Below are 15,525 nucleotides of genomic sequence, written 5' to 3' on the forward strand. Positions count from 1 at the left end.
CCCACCCCCCACCCCGAGAGGCCTAACCACCCTCACACACTACCCAGGCGGGAGGCCTACCCACATACCCTTGGGGCCAATACCCCCTTCCCCCGCCCCCAGTACCCACAATAAAAACAATACACAGCCCCTCAATAAACATCATTATATTTATTAAATACATAACCCACCACCTGTGCCCCCCCCCCATAAAATAAATGATTTATTATTTTACATACAGGGTTAATACCCCAAGCCCACCGGAGTCCCCGGTGGCCCTGACGGGTGTCCGTAGACCTCACAGTAGCCCAGCATCAGGTTTGAAACAGGGTCTGGAGGCTTAAAGGTGGTCCCTCCAGGCGCCATGGTCCACCAGGTGGTCTCCGTGGGTCACCGTGGGCCACATTGGGGTCTCCACGGGTAGGCCTGCGGGTGTCTGGGGGGGCCCCGTGTCAGACTCACAGGTGTCGCCCCGTGTCAGACTCACAGGTGTCTGAGGGGCCTCTGGTGGTTCACACGGTGGTCTGGGGGCCCTTGGGTGGTCCCTACGGGTCCGCAGTGCCCCCACAGCACATGTGGGGCCACCGGTTCTTCCCCACAGGTGGCCCTACAGCAGTCGTTTACCCGTGAGAAGTCCGAGGAGACCTCAGGTGGTCTCCAGAGGTCTCCGCAGACCTAAGGTAAGAACCCTGTATGTAAAAATAAATAAACCTATCCAATACATTAAATACACCAATTCCCCCCCCCCCCAACACATACAGTACAATAATGTGCAAAATAACTATTATCCAGATATGGATAATAGATTATTTGCCCATTATGAAACACATTAACTAGCATAATAAAAGAAATAAAGTTCTACTAACCTCATAAATATGAAGCCCCTTCTCCAGCAAATTCCCTGTGGTCCTCCGTTGCCAACACAATACATAGCCAATATATTACAATAACATTCTGATACCAATAACTCCCTTAATCACCATATCGGATAATAACTACAAAGGTAATTAAGGGGTAAAGCCACCCTTGTCCCGATACCCACCCTTCACCCATTCACTTGTACAGTGGCTTAATTATGCAAATATATATATATATATATATATATATATATACATACACACACACACACACACACACACACACACACACACACACACACACACACACACGCACACACACACACACACACACACACACACACACACACATGATTAACCAATATACAAAGAAATGTTTAAGGGTTAACAAAAACATGCACAAATAAAAATACCACTTCTCCATATCAGCCACAGTAAAACAAAATCCTATTTCCTAATAAAATCATTCTCAACTTCCAATCAAGAGCATCAAATGCCAATCAAAACATTGAATTTACATTGTATACATGATGTATAAAATTTGTGCACCATGTACCCTCTGCCACTCAATGTTAACAATAAAATATTCCAAACAAAATACAATGAAATCCAAACAAGTATACTATTTAAACCAAGCAAGGCAACAGAAATAAATTACCATTAATTAATCAAATCCCAAATCAATTAAAATACCATCCAAATCAATTACACACTTAACTATTTTAATCGTTAAACAAAACCATTCTCCAAAAAAGTTACCATCTGACAAAATATAAGTACCAAAAATAATCCACTATAAAAAAGCAAGCCTCACCCTGACCTAAAGTACAGCATACAACACTAAAAATTACATCTATCTAATTAAAAATTACATTACACACCTTTAAGCATAGCAGCATAGCAAAATACATTTTAAATACAGCAAAACAAGCATTTCCTACAAAATCATTTCTTACCCTGTATGTATATATCGATCTAGACATACATACATACATACATACATACATACATACATACATACAGTGGCAAGAAATTATCTTTAAAAAAAACTATCACATGTTTAAAAAAAAAACATGTACAAGTTAAAAAAAATACATATCTTTTGTTGACTTACCATTACTTGACCCACTCATCGACTCCCGTTGAACCGCTTACTCTCGAACCAATCCACGCACAGGAACCCATAAAATAAAAAAACATAAAATAATAAACCATAAAATAATAAACGAAGTTTCTCTTTTCTTTGTAATTCATTCCGTCACCGTCTTCATCTGTGTTCTTCCATCTTCCGGCTTCATCTGGGGTCTTCTGGGGCTCTTTTTACCGTCTGCTGCCACGCCCTCTTCTCTTCTTCCTCTAGGAGGTCCGTCTGACCAGATCGGAAGTTCTCTTTGTACCAGGGTGACCAGCAGACTTAAAGGAGTGACCCCACTCAAGGATCTTCTGCTGAAATTGAGGTGCAGCATACAAACAGCCCTCCGGCACTTCCACACCCTTGGGGATGAGCATCTTAGCCTCCAAAATCTTGTCCAGTACATCAAAAGAGTTAGCCGAGATGACATATTTGGCGGGTAGGATGGTCTCAGGAATGTCTTTGGATCTGTCTTCACTGACGAATTGACGGGATAAGGCATCAGCCTATATATTCTTAGTACCAGGAATGTAGGAAATTATATAGTTGAATCAGTAAAAGAACAATGCCCAGCGAGCCTGACGGGAACCGAGGCGATGGGCACCCTCGATATATAATAGATTTTTATGGCCCGTGAGGATCGAAATCGGATTTTCAGTACCCTCCAGGAGGTTTCTCCGCTCTTGCAGAGCAAATTTGATGGCCAAGAGTTCCCTGTTGCCAACATCGTAGTTTTGTTTTGCGGGGGAGAATTTTTTTGAGAAAAACCCACAGGGATGTAGCTTATCCTGGGGAGACAGTCTCTGTGAAAGTACGGCTCCTGCTCCAATATCCGAGGCGTCTACTTCCAAGGTAAAAGGAAGTTTAGGGTCCAGATGGCGTAAGATGGGAGCAGAAATTAATGCTTTTTTAAGAGTTTCAAAGGCCTGGCATGCCTCAGGAGACCAGGAAGAAGTGTCCGCATCTTTCTTCGTCAGGGCGGTGATAGGAGCCACTGGGGCGGAAAAATTACGGATACATTTACAATAATAATTGGCGAAGCCAAGAAACAGCTGAATCGCCTTGAGAGTAGTGGGCTGGGTCCAATCTACAACTGCCTTGAGTTTATCAGGATCCATGGAGAAACCTTTATCAAAGATAATGTATCCCAAGAAAGAAGTGGACGTTTGGTGAAAAATACATTTATCCGTCTTGGCATAGAGATGATTCCTGCGTAGACGGAAGAGAACTAGCTTGGTGTGCTGGATATGTTCGGATATAGATTTAGAAAAAATAAGAATATCATCGAGGTAGACAATTTCAAAAATATTGAGGACATCCCGAAAAATATCATTCACGAATTCTTGAAAGACAGCTGGGGCATTACAGAGCCCGAAAGGCATAACCAAATATTCTTAATGGCCGCCTCGCATATTGAAGGCCGTTTTCCATTTATCCCCTTGTTAGATGTGTATGAGATTGGAGGCCCCACGAAGATCGAGTATAGAAAAAATGGAAGAACCTTGTAGATGATAAAACAATTTGGAAATGAGCAGCAAGGGGTAACAATTCTTCAGGGTTATTTTGTTCAGACCCCTATAGTCTATGCATGGGCAGAGAGAACCATCTTTCTTCTTTACAAAAAAGAACCCAGCCCCATCTGGAGACGAGGAAGCCCTAATGAACCCTTTCTTTAAGTTCTCCTGAATATACTCAGATATAGTCTTAGTCTCAGGAAGAGGCAAGGGATAAGATCTACCTTTAGGAAGGATAGCCCCGGGAAGAAGATCGATGGGGCAATCATAAGGACGGTGAGGAGGAAGGATTTCGGAACGAACCTTATCAAAAACATCAATTAAATCTGCATATACTTCAAGAAGCATAGGTTTGGCCAGAGTACTGGTCTCTACACCAACGATAAGTTGTTCATGGTCCCAAGGCTCAACAAAGTATCCGGACGTTCCTCCTTCTCCTACCGTGCACCCCAAAAATGGAACAACCTACCAGAGACTCTCACATTCACCACCAGTTTAGGTTCTTTCAAATCTAAGGCTTTTTCACATTTTAACCTGGTCTGTAACTGTTTCATACGCTCATAATATATATTTTCTTTAACTGTGCACGCAATGTCTTGTATATAATGTATACCCTGTTCATTTATGTAACTGTACTTGTAACCATGTATTATTTGTTTTACTCTGTGCCCAGGACATACTTGAAAACGAGAAGTAACTCTCAATGTATTACTTCCTGGTAAAATATTTTATAAATAAATAAAAAATAAATAAAGTTATACCGAGCAAACACAAGCAACTTCAGAAGCAACACCCCATTGTATAGGTTTCTTGTCAGTCCAGTCTATAAGCGGGTTGTGTTGTTGGAGCCAAGGGAGGCCCAAAATTACCTGCACAGATGGTGAATGGATAACATCCAGTGAGATCTCCTCCTTATTACCGTCCTTGGTGGAGAAAGCAATATTAGGAGTTTTTAAAGTAATGAAGGCTGGCTGGAGAGGACGTCCGTCGATAGCCTCTAGGCCCACTGGTACTGACTTCTTGTCCAGTGGGAATCTTATGTTTAGTAGTGAAATCTTGATCCACAAAATTTCCCCAGACCCGGAATCGATGAAGGCAGAACAGGAACTAGAAAGCCAGGGCCCTCAAGGAGTATCGGCAGCAAGACCCTGGTAGGCAGACCTCTCTTAATAGTAAGGGAAGAAGAAATGAAGAAGAAATGGTACCCAATGCGATCCCCTCATATGTACACAGGAATAAATTCCAAGCTTCGGTGCTCAGTAAACAAAGGAAACATATACCTGTATCCAAAAAAACAGAAACATATATCCAAAAAAAGACTCCTGAGCAATAAGTATAGTCCAGTAGTGGATAAACTATAATAAAGCCTTGTGGGTCTCGTAGACCTAGTGCATATTGATATCCTTTGACAGGGCATGAGTAGTAACAGTCCATGTAGTGAAATCCATAATCTATCAGGCGATATAATGATCCTGTAATAGTGTATCATTAGGACATTGGCCCTGGAGTAGCAGTCAATAAGTGGTCACAATCTCCCCATCCATATCAAAGAAGAAACAAGTACTCACATATCTGGCAGTTCATCCATTTGCGTGCATCACGCCAATCAGTAGCAGCGAGAATGATCCAAAGGAACAATACAGAGAACAGCTATGAATAACAGTGATATTATAATATCATTCTGCTGGTGTGTACACCAGCAGAATGAGGTTAAAAATATACTTTAATCCATGGTGAAAACGTGGGGGGACACGGAGGTAAAACTCTGACGCGTTTTGGGCAAAAGCCCTTTGTCAAAGAGTAAGTTCGCGTCTGTAAATGCTCTCGTTGTTATGGACGTTCCCCCGCCCCAAACAGTGAGTGACGCGCGGTGGAATGGCATGAAAATCTAAATGGACAGACCTCATTGGCGGAACTTGTCAACCAATGGACTACCCGCAAGACAAAACTACTCCTGTGTGTGCGGAGGATCTTACACAACAGCGCAAGAGCATACATAGTAATACAATAAATGTGCCAACAAAGACAAAGTGATAAACATAAAAAACAAATAAACACAATAAAAAATTATTAAAAACAATGAACAATTTACAATGAAAGTAGATACTATAAGGGGAGCCTGTTGATAACGGAGTGAACACTCCAGAGCATGAAAATCCTACACATTAATAAAAAATCAATAATATTAGTTGAGGAACAATATAACAGATTATATGAAATATATACCCAAGACTGCAGACAAAATTGTAATACAATGATTGAGTACAAAATAACGGACCCGATATGAGAGACATTTAGGTTCAAAAATTAATCTAGGGTGTACAACTAAATACTAATACCAGCACAACAATGATGCATCCATGTTAGGAGATACCTATAAACAAAAATAAATAAATGAATATAATCCTGGCATAATAAAAATAGTCAAATGATTATACACTAAATATGTATCCATATTCTAAACCACTAATACGATGAGAGCTATAAACAATATTATAAGAAACAATTATTATATTAACCTAGACAAAAAATAATAACTGAATGAATATAGATAAAATAAACTCTAAACTATCTAGAATAGTGAACAATCAACATCTATATATGTATGTAATGTACATCCTAATAGAGAAAGGGTTATTAAAGAATAAATAGAAACATTCCTATGCAATAATAAGCATAGCAGTATCATGACCACATTACAAATGGCCAACAGTTGAAAAATCCTCAATCACAGAAATTCTATCTGTAAATATTCTATCGGAAAAAAGACAGAACAATTATTTCAAGAAATGTTTTAATTCCCAATCTGTGTTCATGCCCTTGGGCGCTAAAGTCCCAAGGGCATAAATCCAGTGCATTTCTCGACAATTCAAGTATTCCTCTCTGTCCCATCCCCTGGTATTGGTATGTATGTGTTCAATCGTACTAAAGGAGAAGGTGCTTATTGATCCTTCAGGACATCTGATGAAATGGCGTGCCACGGGCAACCTATCATCCCAATTTTTGATACTTCATAGAGGTTCACTAATTCTAATTCTGAGCGCTCGAATAGTCCTACCAACATACCCACTACCGCATGCACATTTTAGGATGTAGATCACATAGTTGGACCTACAAGTCATGAAAGAACCAATCTTATGTCTCTGATTTGTATGTACATTTCTAACAGATTTTATAGGTGTCGCATATTTGCAAAAATTGCAGTCTTCACACCTAAAAAAGCCAGTTGGAGTATTTAGAACAGAAAAGACTAGGTGAGATATGACTCCCGATAGTCTTCGCATTTCTAAATACTACCCTTGAGTTGGATTGGGTATACGTCCAAATCTTTGTCAGAATCTTAAGAATTCCCAATGTTTGTGTAAGATGAGTCTAATCTGTTCAGCTTGTTTGGAATATGTAGTGATAAACAATGGTGTTTCTTTGGCCTGATCAGTCTACAAGTGTAACTTCCTCTGATTGTTAACAGTATGTTTTTTAGCTTTAGCTAAATTTCCGCCCTATCAGTATGTAAAACCTGCTCAAAGGCCGCCTCAAGGACACCATCTTTATATCCTCTATTTTTAAATCTCATTCACAATTGCTCGGCCTGTAGGAGGAAGGACTCTTCAGTAGAGCAAATTCTTCGCAATCTTAGGAACTGCCCTTTAGGGATACCCTGGAGTAATGATCTAGGGGGGGCACTATTTGCTCTGAGCAGTGAATTGCGTGAGTTCTCTTTTCTGAAAATATCCGTCTGTATTTTCAGATTCACATCTACATAAAGATGTAGATCCAAGTAGTCTATATGAATGTCATGATAATTATGAGTAAATTTAAGATTGTAACTATTCACATTCAGATATTCAAAAAAAGCAAAGTGTCTGTAAATACCCACACCAAATAAGCAATAAATCATCAATATATCGGCGATAGAAAATAAAATACTCTCTGAAAGGGTTAGTATCGCCGAAAATGAGAACAGTTTCCCAAAATCCCATAAAGAGGTTAGCATAAGAGGGTGCAAAAGATGTACCCATGGCTGTGCCTTGTGTCTGTAAATAATATTGTGTGTCAAATAGAAAGTAATTATGTTGTAATAAAATGTGGTCTGTGCTAAGTGAAGATTAGAGTGATTCAGAAAATAACTAATAGCTTTTATTCCCAGTGTGTGATCCCCTCATACCTCATTGAGTGTTGGCGTTTCCCAGCTTCGTGGGACAGTGAAGCACCAGGTGACCCGACATTCTGCAGTAGAAACATAAACCTCCAGTCCTCCAACGTTGTTTCTCTGAAGGCGAGATCTGGTGACTTCCTAACTGCATCGGTTCTGGAGCCTCAAGATCTCTCTCCCACCCCCTATCTCTCTCACCCCCTGCTCTATCTCTCTCTCCGCTTTCTCCCCTCTTTCTCTCTCCCACCTCTTTCTCTCTCCCCCCCATCTCCCACCCATATCCCACCCATATTTCTCTCTCTCCCTTTCCCCCCCCCCCCTCTTTCTCTCCCCCTCTTTCTTTCCCCCCCCCCATCTCTCCCCCCTTCTCTCTCACCCCTGCTCTCTCTCTCACCCCTGCTCTCTCTCTCCTTTCTCGCCCCTCTTTCTTTCTCCCCCCATCTCACCCCCCTATCTCTCTCACACCCTGCTCTCCCCCCATCTCTCTAACCCCCTCCTCAATTGCCCCTTTCTCCCCCCCTCTCTCTCCCCCCATCTCTCTCACCCCTGCTCTCTCTCTCTTTTTTCTCCCCCCATCTCTCTCTCCCCTTTATCCCCCCTCTTTCTCTCAACCCCCATCTCTCTCACCCCCCCATATATCTCACCCCCATCTCTCACCCCCTGATCTCTCCTCTTCTCCCCTTTCTCCCCCTCTCTTTCTCCCCCCCTCTCTCTCCCTCTCATCTGAGCTATACTTTTGGCTCAGAGAGACGGGGGGTGGAGAGGTGCGAAAGGGGGGGGGGGCGGAGAGATGCGAATATTAGAGAGATGCGAATGGGGGGGGAACAGAATTACAGTTGCAACAGTACACATCTTTTGAAACATCTGACCTACTTTACCCTATCAGAGGACAGCAAGTCAACAACCAATGCAATACAAGCACTGGGAGCTTGTATTCCATTGGATGTCGACTTGCTGTCCTCTGATAGGGTAAATTCTGCCATGTGATCAGACGTCGGAGCTACAGATTCAAAAGTTTTGAGCTCTTGAAACTGAGCGCCGACTACAGCTCACAGGGTCGTGCAGGCGGACCCCCACGCAGGCCACACGCATTGTCGCAACGTGACTCATCGTTGCGAGCATGACACGCGCGCCCTTCAGTGCCACCCTGGTTGAGCCCTCAGGAGGGAACACGTCGTAAAGGATGTGTTCCCCGATTCCTTACAAAATGAGTGCTATCGCGCTATAAATCCTATCACGCGGCAACTGATTGAAAAAATTGCAGCCACGAAGAGCGGCATGGAGACGCTGCATCACCATTCATGGCTCTTACAGGCGATCATGCATTTTCAATATTAATTATAGTGTGCGGGAGCAGGGGGTCTCCTGTGCTGAACTGCATTGATTTCACCCTCGGAAACCCCCTACTTACCGAGATGCAGGCTCCAGTATGAGGAGCCGATATACCCCATGCTTTTAAATCTCTGGCGTCATGTGAACATGGGGATTTAAATCCTGCAGTGGGATACTGGCACCCCATAACCGAGCCTGTAACTCGGGAAGCAGGAGGTACCCGAGGCTTAAATCAACGTGGTTCAGCTCAGAAGACCCCTTGCTCCCGTACACTAGTATTAAAATGTTAATAAAAGCAGGGAGATCCCTGTAATAGCTGTGCAGGGAGATGTGCTTACACCCTTACTCAGTCATTTTAAAGATATTCACAAATGTAATCCAAGTACTTTGACATTTAGAGGGATTGAATCCATCCCCTAGTCGATGAGACAAGGAAATAAGGAGTTGTTGCTCTTAAAACGTGAACAATTTTGGATTTACACATTTGGGTCAAAACACCCTTTTGATTTTAATGAACTGACAGAATTAACTCCCTTTATAAGGTAATGACCAATAGCATTATGAATATTCATATTTATATGTTTGCTCTGTATACTGCGTGACTTCTTTGTTCTGTCCTCTAAGTATTTTGTCATGATAACAGTAGTTCCGTTGCATTTATTTTATCTATTTTAGTTTTTAATGGTTAATTCATATTACACGTTTTTAGGTCATGTTTTTTATTCTTGCATTTATATTGTGATTAGTTGTTACATTATGTCTTATTATGCAGATGTTTATAATCTAGTGCTACGTGAATGTATGTGAATGTATGTGAATGTATGTGAATGTATGTGAATGTGTGTGAATGTGTGTGAATGTATGTGAATGTATGTGAATGTATGTGAATGTATGTGAATGTGTGTACTTATCCAGATTGCATGGTATTTTGGATTAACATAATTTTATTTTATTTTAATTTTGCTTATTTGGTTATTAACATATTGAATTATGAATGTCAATATTGGCAGGTGTACAGTACATCCGAGCTAAATTGGGCATGATATATTTATAGTTCATATCATTACACATTAAGTTATTATGTGTGTTGCCGCATGACAAACAATGGGTCTGTGAAAGTTTGACAGCCTCACAGCACGGTTCTGCCTTCCCCATGCCAGCTCCCCAACTTTCCTTTATTTATTTAGCCATTCTCGTTGGCTGAAGGAGGTACTTAATGCGCGTGGACAGCGTCTCACGTGACCCCCTGTTGAAGTACGGTGTTACGAAACATGTCGTGGTCATGTGAGGCTGTCTCAGTGCACGTGCCCATTGGCTCAGGACAGCTACCAGGAAGTGTCAACGGGGATTCTACTCTACCGCAGTGCAGTTGCAGTCCTGACTGTTTTTACAGCATCTTCCTCTTCATCCCGTTTTTCACCTTTTTCATATTTGTATTTGTTTTGGGTTTGTTTTTGGTTTATCTGTTGTGGTTTCTTTAAGGTTTGGGCTATATGTATTGCACTTTATATGGCTGCAGTGAGTTGTAGTCACTATACGTTATAGCTACTGTACCATCTTCATTGTATTTTTGCATGTATGTGGTCTGGTTTCATCATAGGTGATCAATCATTGCTCAACTATATTTCCTGTCACTTTATGTGTATTTTAATGCTGTTATTGTAGCCTGCTAGATCCTGTGAGATCTGAATAAATATCCCAGGTATACCCCTTGGGTTATCTTGTTTAGGAGACTGTGGGGAGTGACTCCATGTGCCTAGCAGCAAAGGGGTCTGGTTTCTTAAAGACTTTTAAGACAGCACGAGTGCGGAATTCTCAAATTTTGTTAATCTTCAATACAGGTTATGACATTTTGAGCCCTCATTTACTGCAGTAGAAGTCAATGGCAGGAAACGCAGGATCAAGGTTTAATAACCCATATCAGAATTTAGTAAATACTTGCAAAAAGTATTGTTCACCTTCTTAGGCTCTCTAAACATCAATATCTTATATCATGACTGTAATGTAAGGCAGAAGTGCAATTCAAGGTGTCCTTTCAAGAAATGTGAATATTAGCTTTTAATGCCTTTAAAAAAAACTGCAGCTATAGGTGTAGCAAACCTCATTGTTCCTAGTGTTACCACAGCATAACCCATTATGACTCACAAAGACACATATTCACTAACAGGTGCTAAGCTTTAGCACAACCTAACTCTCTCCTCCCACCGTGCATTCTGTAGATGTTATTATTAAACTAACATTCATTAAGGTTAACATTAGGTTAAATAGTCTAAAAGAGCCCAGTGCATCTGGCCCATAGTTCTGTTGAAGGAATCTTGATGTCAGAGTTTCATTCTGTATTTACATTAGCAGTTTAATATGCTTCAAAACATATCTACACTTTGGTGTACAAGCGTAATTTATTGCATAAATAAACATGTAAAGACATTCATATATTTTAGTAAATGTTTTCAAAGAAATTTGCTTTAAACATGTGCATTTTTCATGTCAACCTTTAATTGTAGCTATTTTTTTATTCTCTGTATTTAATGCTATCATTTAGCTATTTAGACCAACATAAATACAATTTATAATCTAAAGACACCATTCTCATTTAGAAGCATTTTATATTTTCCATCTGATGCACAAAGTGGACTGTATTACTAAATCTCAGTAGCGATTATTCTGTGTAACAATGCTTATATTATACCATGTCAATAAGAGATAGCAACAATGTCTTGTTTGTTTAAACTCAACTAAACATCTTATGTGTCAACCTTGGAACTCTGGGGTATACTGATATATATTAGGTAACAACAATAAAGAAAATGCTACGCAATTAAAGTAATTTTAAGCTCTTTATTTGCAACATCAATTGTCACACAATACTTTAATTCCCACAAATTGTTTGCTCTTTACAATGTTTATAATGTTGAACATTTCATTATCTCTAATGCAAAACAGAAATGTGGTTTTATTTCGTCTTGTGGTTCCATTTAACATTCTTTCCTTGTATTTTGTTAATATAAATGTCTCTTGTGGTGAGAGACAGCAAATACATAAACAGACCTCTTTATAACCTCTTCTGTAGATTTAGGAAACTGTACAAGACAAAGAAAAACACACAAGAAAGGCTCATAGTTCATTGGCATTCTGAAACTGATGGAGAATCCTCAAAGTCAATGATAGTACTGTTGTACTTTGCATTTTTTGTTTCAGCATCAAGATCACTGGCTAGTAGATTTCTGTCTCCGTCAATTAATTCACATGGACAGCAACTGTCTGCCCCCTTCCCACTGTCTGCCTGATTTCCCAAAGAGGCATGGAAGTCAATCAATAATACTATAAGACGGTAAAGCTGTAACATCACAACTAATATATTCTTTGCAGTGAAAAACACCAGCATCTGATTTATGACATTGAAATAGGCCATAAGGATCAATCGGCAAATAAGGAATGGACCATCTTGTATAAACAGGCTTATTCCTATGTTCCAAAGGTCTGCACCATATCTGCACAGCAGCAAACACAAGTTCCTCTTGGATGATGAAGTTGGCTGGCATCCAATATTTTGCACTATAAAGAAAAAACAAATTGTAAAACATATGACAGCAAATTGTTAAAGCAGAAATCTCCCACGTATGGCTCTTTTTGTTCTGGTTTTGACACATTAAACTATAAATATGGCCACCAGGTGACTAATAAAAAGTTGTAACATCATATCCATGTGATATTGCAACTTTCAATGAGCTCACTTGAGTTAGCCATGACCCGCTGCCATTTTGTGTCCACTGTGTAGTTACATAGTTACATGTGTAAGCATGCTTGCCTTGTAATTGTAAGGATCCGCGCTGCGGGTATACCCGCGTCTAGCGCTTCCTTACTTCTTTTTCAGGCCGTCCGGGCTCCCCGGAGGCGTTTCCCTCTGCCTCCTGCGGTCGCTGCACCCCCGGGCCGTACGCGTCACCCCTACGGGTACGCGCAGACTCAGGCCGCCATTGATTGGTGCCGGGCGCCTGAATCCGCCCCCGCTGATGCGGCACAAGCGTCTGGCGTGCCTCTGCCCCATCAGCTCCACCTCCCAGGTCTGTTTTCCTTTCTGTTCCTTCCCTCGTCCGTCCCTCCGCTCCTCCCCTCACTCAGATCACTCCCAAAGCCTCTGGTAATTCTCCCCTATCCGGGTCTTCCTTAGGTCACTCCCCCGTTCCTCCCCTCACTCCCCTTGGCTCCAAACCCTCATTCTCTGCTCTCCTATCAGGTCCTCCTTTGGGCCGCTCCTCTGTCACTCCCCTTCCCCTGATTGGTCCCAGCTCCCTATTTAATCCCTCTTCACCATTTCCTCTTTGCTCTGCATAGCTTCTGTACCTTGGTGCTGTCTGCTCTTGCCTGGCCTCGCTGGTCTTTTCAGTGCTGCTCCTGTCCCTAGAATCTTTGCTGACCTCCCTGGATTTGACCTTTGCTTTGGACTGTACTACGCTGCTCTCTGGAACCCTTTGGACCTTGCTTTGGACTTCTACGCTGCAGACCTCTACAACCCTTGGACACGGCACACAGACAAAGTACTACCCTGCTCTCTCCAATCCACGACCCAGGCTTACGGACAATCTATTACGCTGCCCTCTCCAACCCACGACCCTTGGCATACGAATTTAACCCTTCTACGACGGAGCTGTCAAGTACGGTATCTTTTACATTCTGTTCACCCGGACCACCTACGCTACTTCCACACTCCGGCCGTGCCCCCGTTTGGTGCTAGGTTTGTGGTATTACTCCTTTCCACTCAGTCCCAGGGTCTCGTCTGGCTTGTGGGCAGGCCGAGCGTTACATAGACCTGGTTTAATTTGTTGTGTTTTTATATGTGTATAGCAGATGGTATTTTTTTCTGCAGATGCTTTTATAACTCCTTGGAACGAACAGCAATTAAACTACAGAAGTTAAACATGGTCAGCAACTGAACTACAAACGTTAAACATAGTTGCCAATATTGTTGCTTTCTTTATTTTCTTAGTCATGTTTGTTTTTTACTAGATCTATAATAAATGTATTTTATTTATTTACTTTATTTAAGGGGTTCATATATGCTTTGCATAATTTCCCCTGACCCTAATGTGCCTTTCTACTAATCAAATATTGTAAATGAGTGTATGACTTCCCTGGGGCAGGGTTCAAATGTGGGTTTGGTAAATTGTATTGTAAACCTAATGACAGACCCGAGTGAATCCAAAATATTGGTGCTGTTTTTCATGGTGCAATAAATACAGTTAACTTTTTTCCAATGTGACTGCATATCATAACTTTTCCTTTTTCGCATAAGTGTTCAGTAGCTGTAGAGTTATTTCTGTCTTGCTGCCATATCCAGTGAGAAGATTGTAAAATATCTGGACAGTTGGTCAAGGGAGGAGATGTCTAGGGTGAATGCAAGATGCCACCATCTTGAGAATGGGACTCTGGCCCTAATGTTTCTGCCTTTATACTGTGTATTTTTAGCTTGCATAAATAATTTTAGGCTAGCAAAGACCGGCCCTCACTAATTTTCAGGAAAGCTATTGCAAAATTGTCTGCAAAACCCAAGACGTAAAGAACCATTTCCCTGTTCTCTAGTATGTTGACACCCAAGGCCAGATGGTGTTTTGATGTTTGCTGTCTTCTCAGGAAACCCCATCACCCAAATAGAGACAGAAATATATAGAGGAAAGGTTAGCCTTTATAAGATGTTTAGCTCGCATAAGTAATTTTAGGCTAATTGTATAAGAAAAATGTACTTCTCCATTTAGTAAGCCTACCCCTTAGGGGAAGGACAAATGTAATTGAAACTGTATAAGAATATATTCTTTTTTGATTATAAGGCAGATCAGCTACCTGTAGCGGTCCCCTTGTGCACTCAGATGCAATAAAACTCATTTGACATTCTGAACCCCAGATAATTCTACTTCTATTATTTTATCCACTTTCACACCAGCCTTATTGGGAAGGATTGGCAATTCTCTAATAGCTTGATTGAACAATCTGATAAATCATCTGTGGTTGAGAATCATGGCACGTCTCAGGAGCAGAGTCCAAGAAAGATTTTTTTTCTGAGATTTACTACTTGAAATTCCATCCCCATAATACCAATAAGGAAAATGGTTTGAAAAACAGGCTTAGGGCATTCTACTGCTAAGAAAAATAGTAAAAGGTTCCAGAGTAAAAGCACTGAACCCCAAAATACTATAGTTTTAGAAGGGAAAAGACCAAGTGAAAATGAGGAGAAGATTACACAGCCTAGAGCAGGGGTCTCCAAACTCAGTCCTCAAGGGCCGCCAACAGGCCGGCTTTTGTGGATATGTAAAAAAACGATTGTTATGAAACAGCTGATCCAGTAAAGGGCACAAAACAACTCACCGGGTGGATGAATTGCTGTGCAAGTTTGCCTGGAGAACACCCACTAAGCATCACGGAAAAACGCCATCATACTCTGAGCACTCCACGTGGTATCCAGCCTGGAAGGATCTTTCTTGTATGGACCGGAGTTCCATGGTATCATTACCAGCTCCGGCACTCGGGAGCTCCACACTTCCGCAACGCAAGAGGATGGCACTT

The 15,525-nt window shown here is 41.3% G+C and overlaps 1 protein-coding gene across 1 annotated transcript in view; it reads right to left on the reverse strand.

Annotated features, from left to right (window-relative positions):
* Positions 1-11,805: 11,805 nt before the first annotated feature.
* The window catches only part of TMEM26 (transmembrane protein 26), a 162,110-nt gene continuing 158,390 nt past the window's right edge, over positions 11,806-15,525 (reverse strand). Inside the window, exon 6 of the mRNA XM_075612967.1 lies at positions 11,806-12,522. Coding sequence (XP_075469082.1) covers positions 12,089-12,522 — 434 coding nt within the window. The 3' untranslated portion in view covers positions 11,806-12,088. The remainder of the gene's footprint in view (positions 12,523-15,525) is intronic.

The sequence above is a fragment of the Ascaphus truei genome, chromosome 8, assembly GCF_040206685.1.
Source record: "Ascaphus truei isolate aAscTru1 chromosome 8, aAscTru1.hap1, whole genome shotgun sequence".
Classification (NCBI taxonomy): domain Eukaryota; kingdom Metazoa; phylum Chordata; class Amphibia; order Anura; family Ascaphidae; genus Ascaphus; species Ascaphus truei.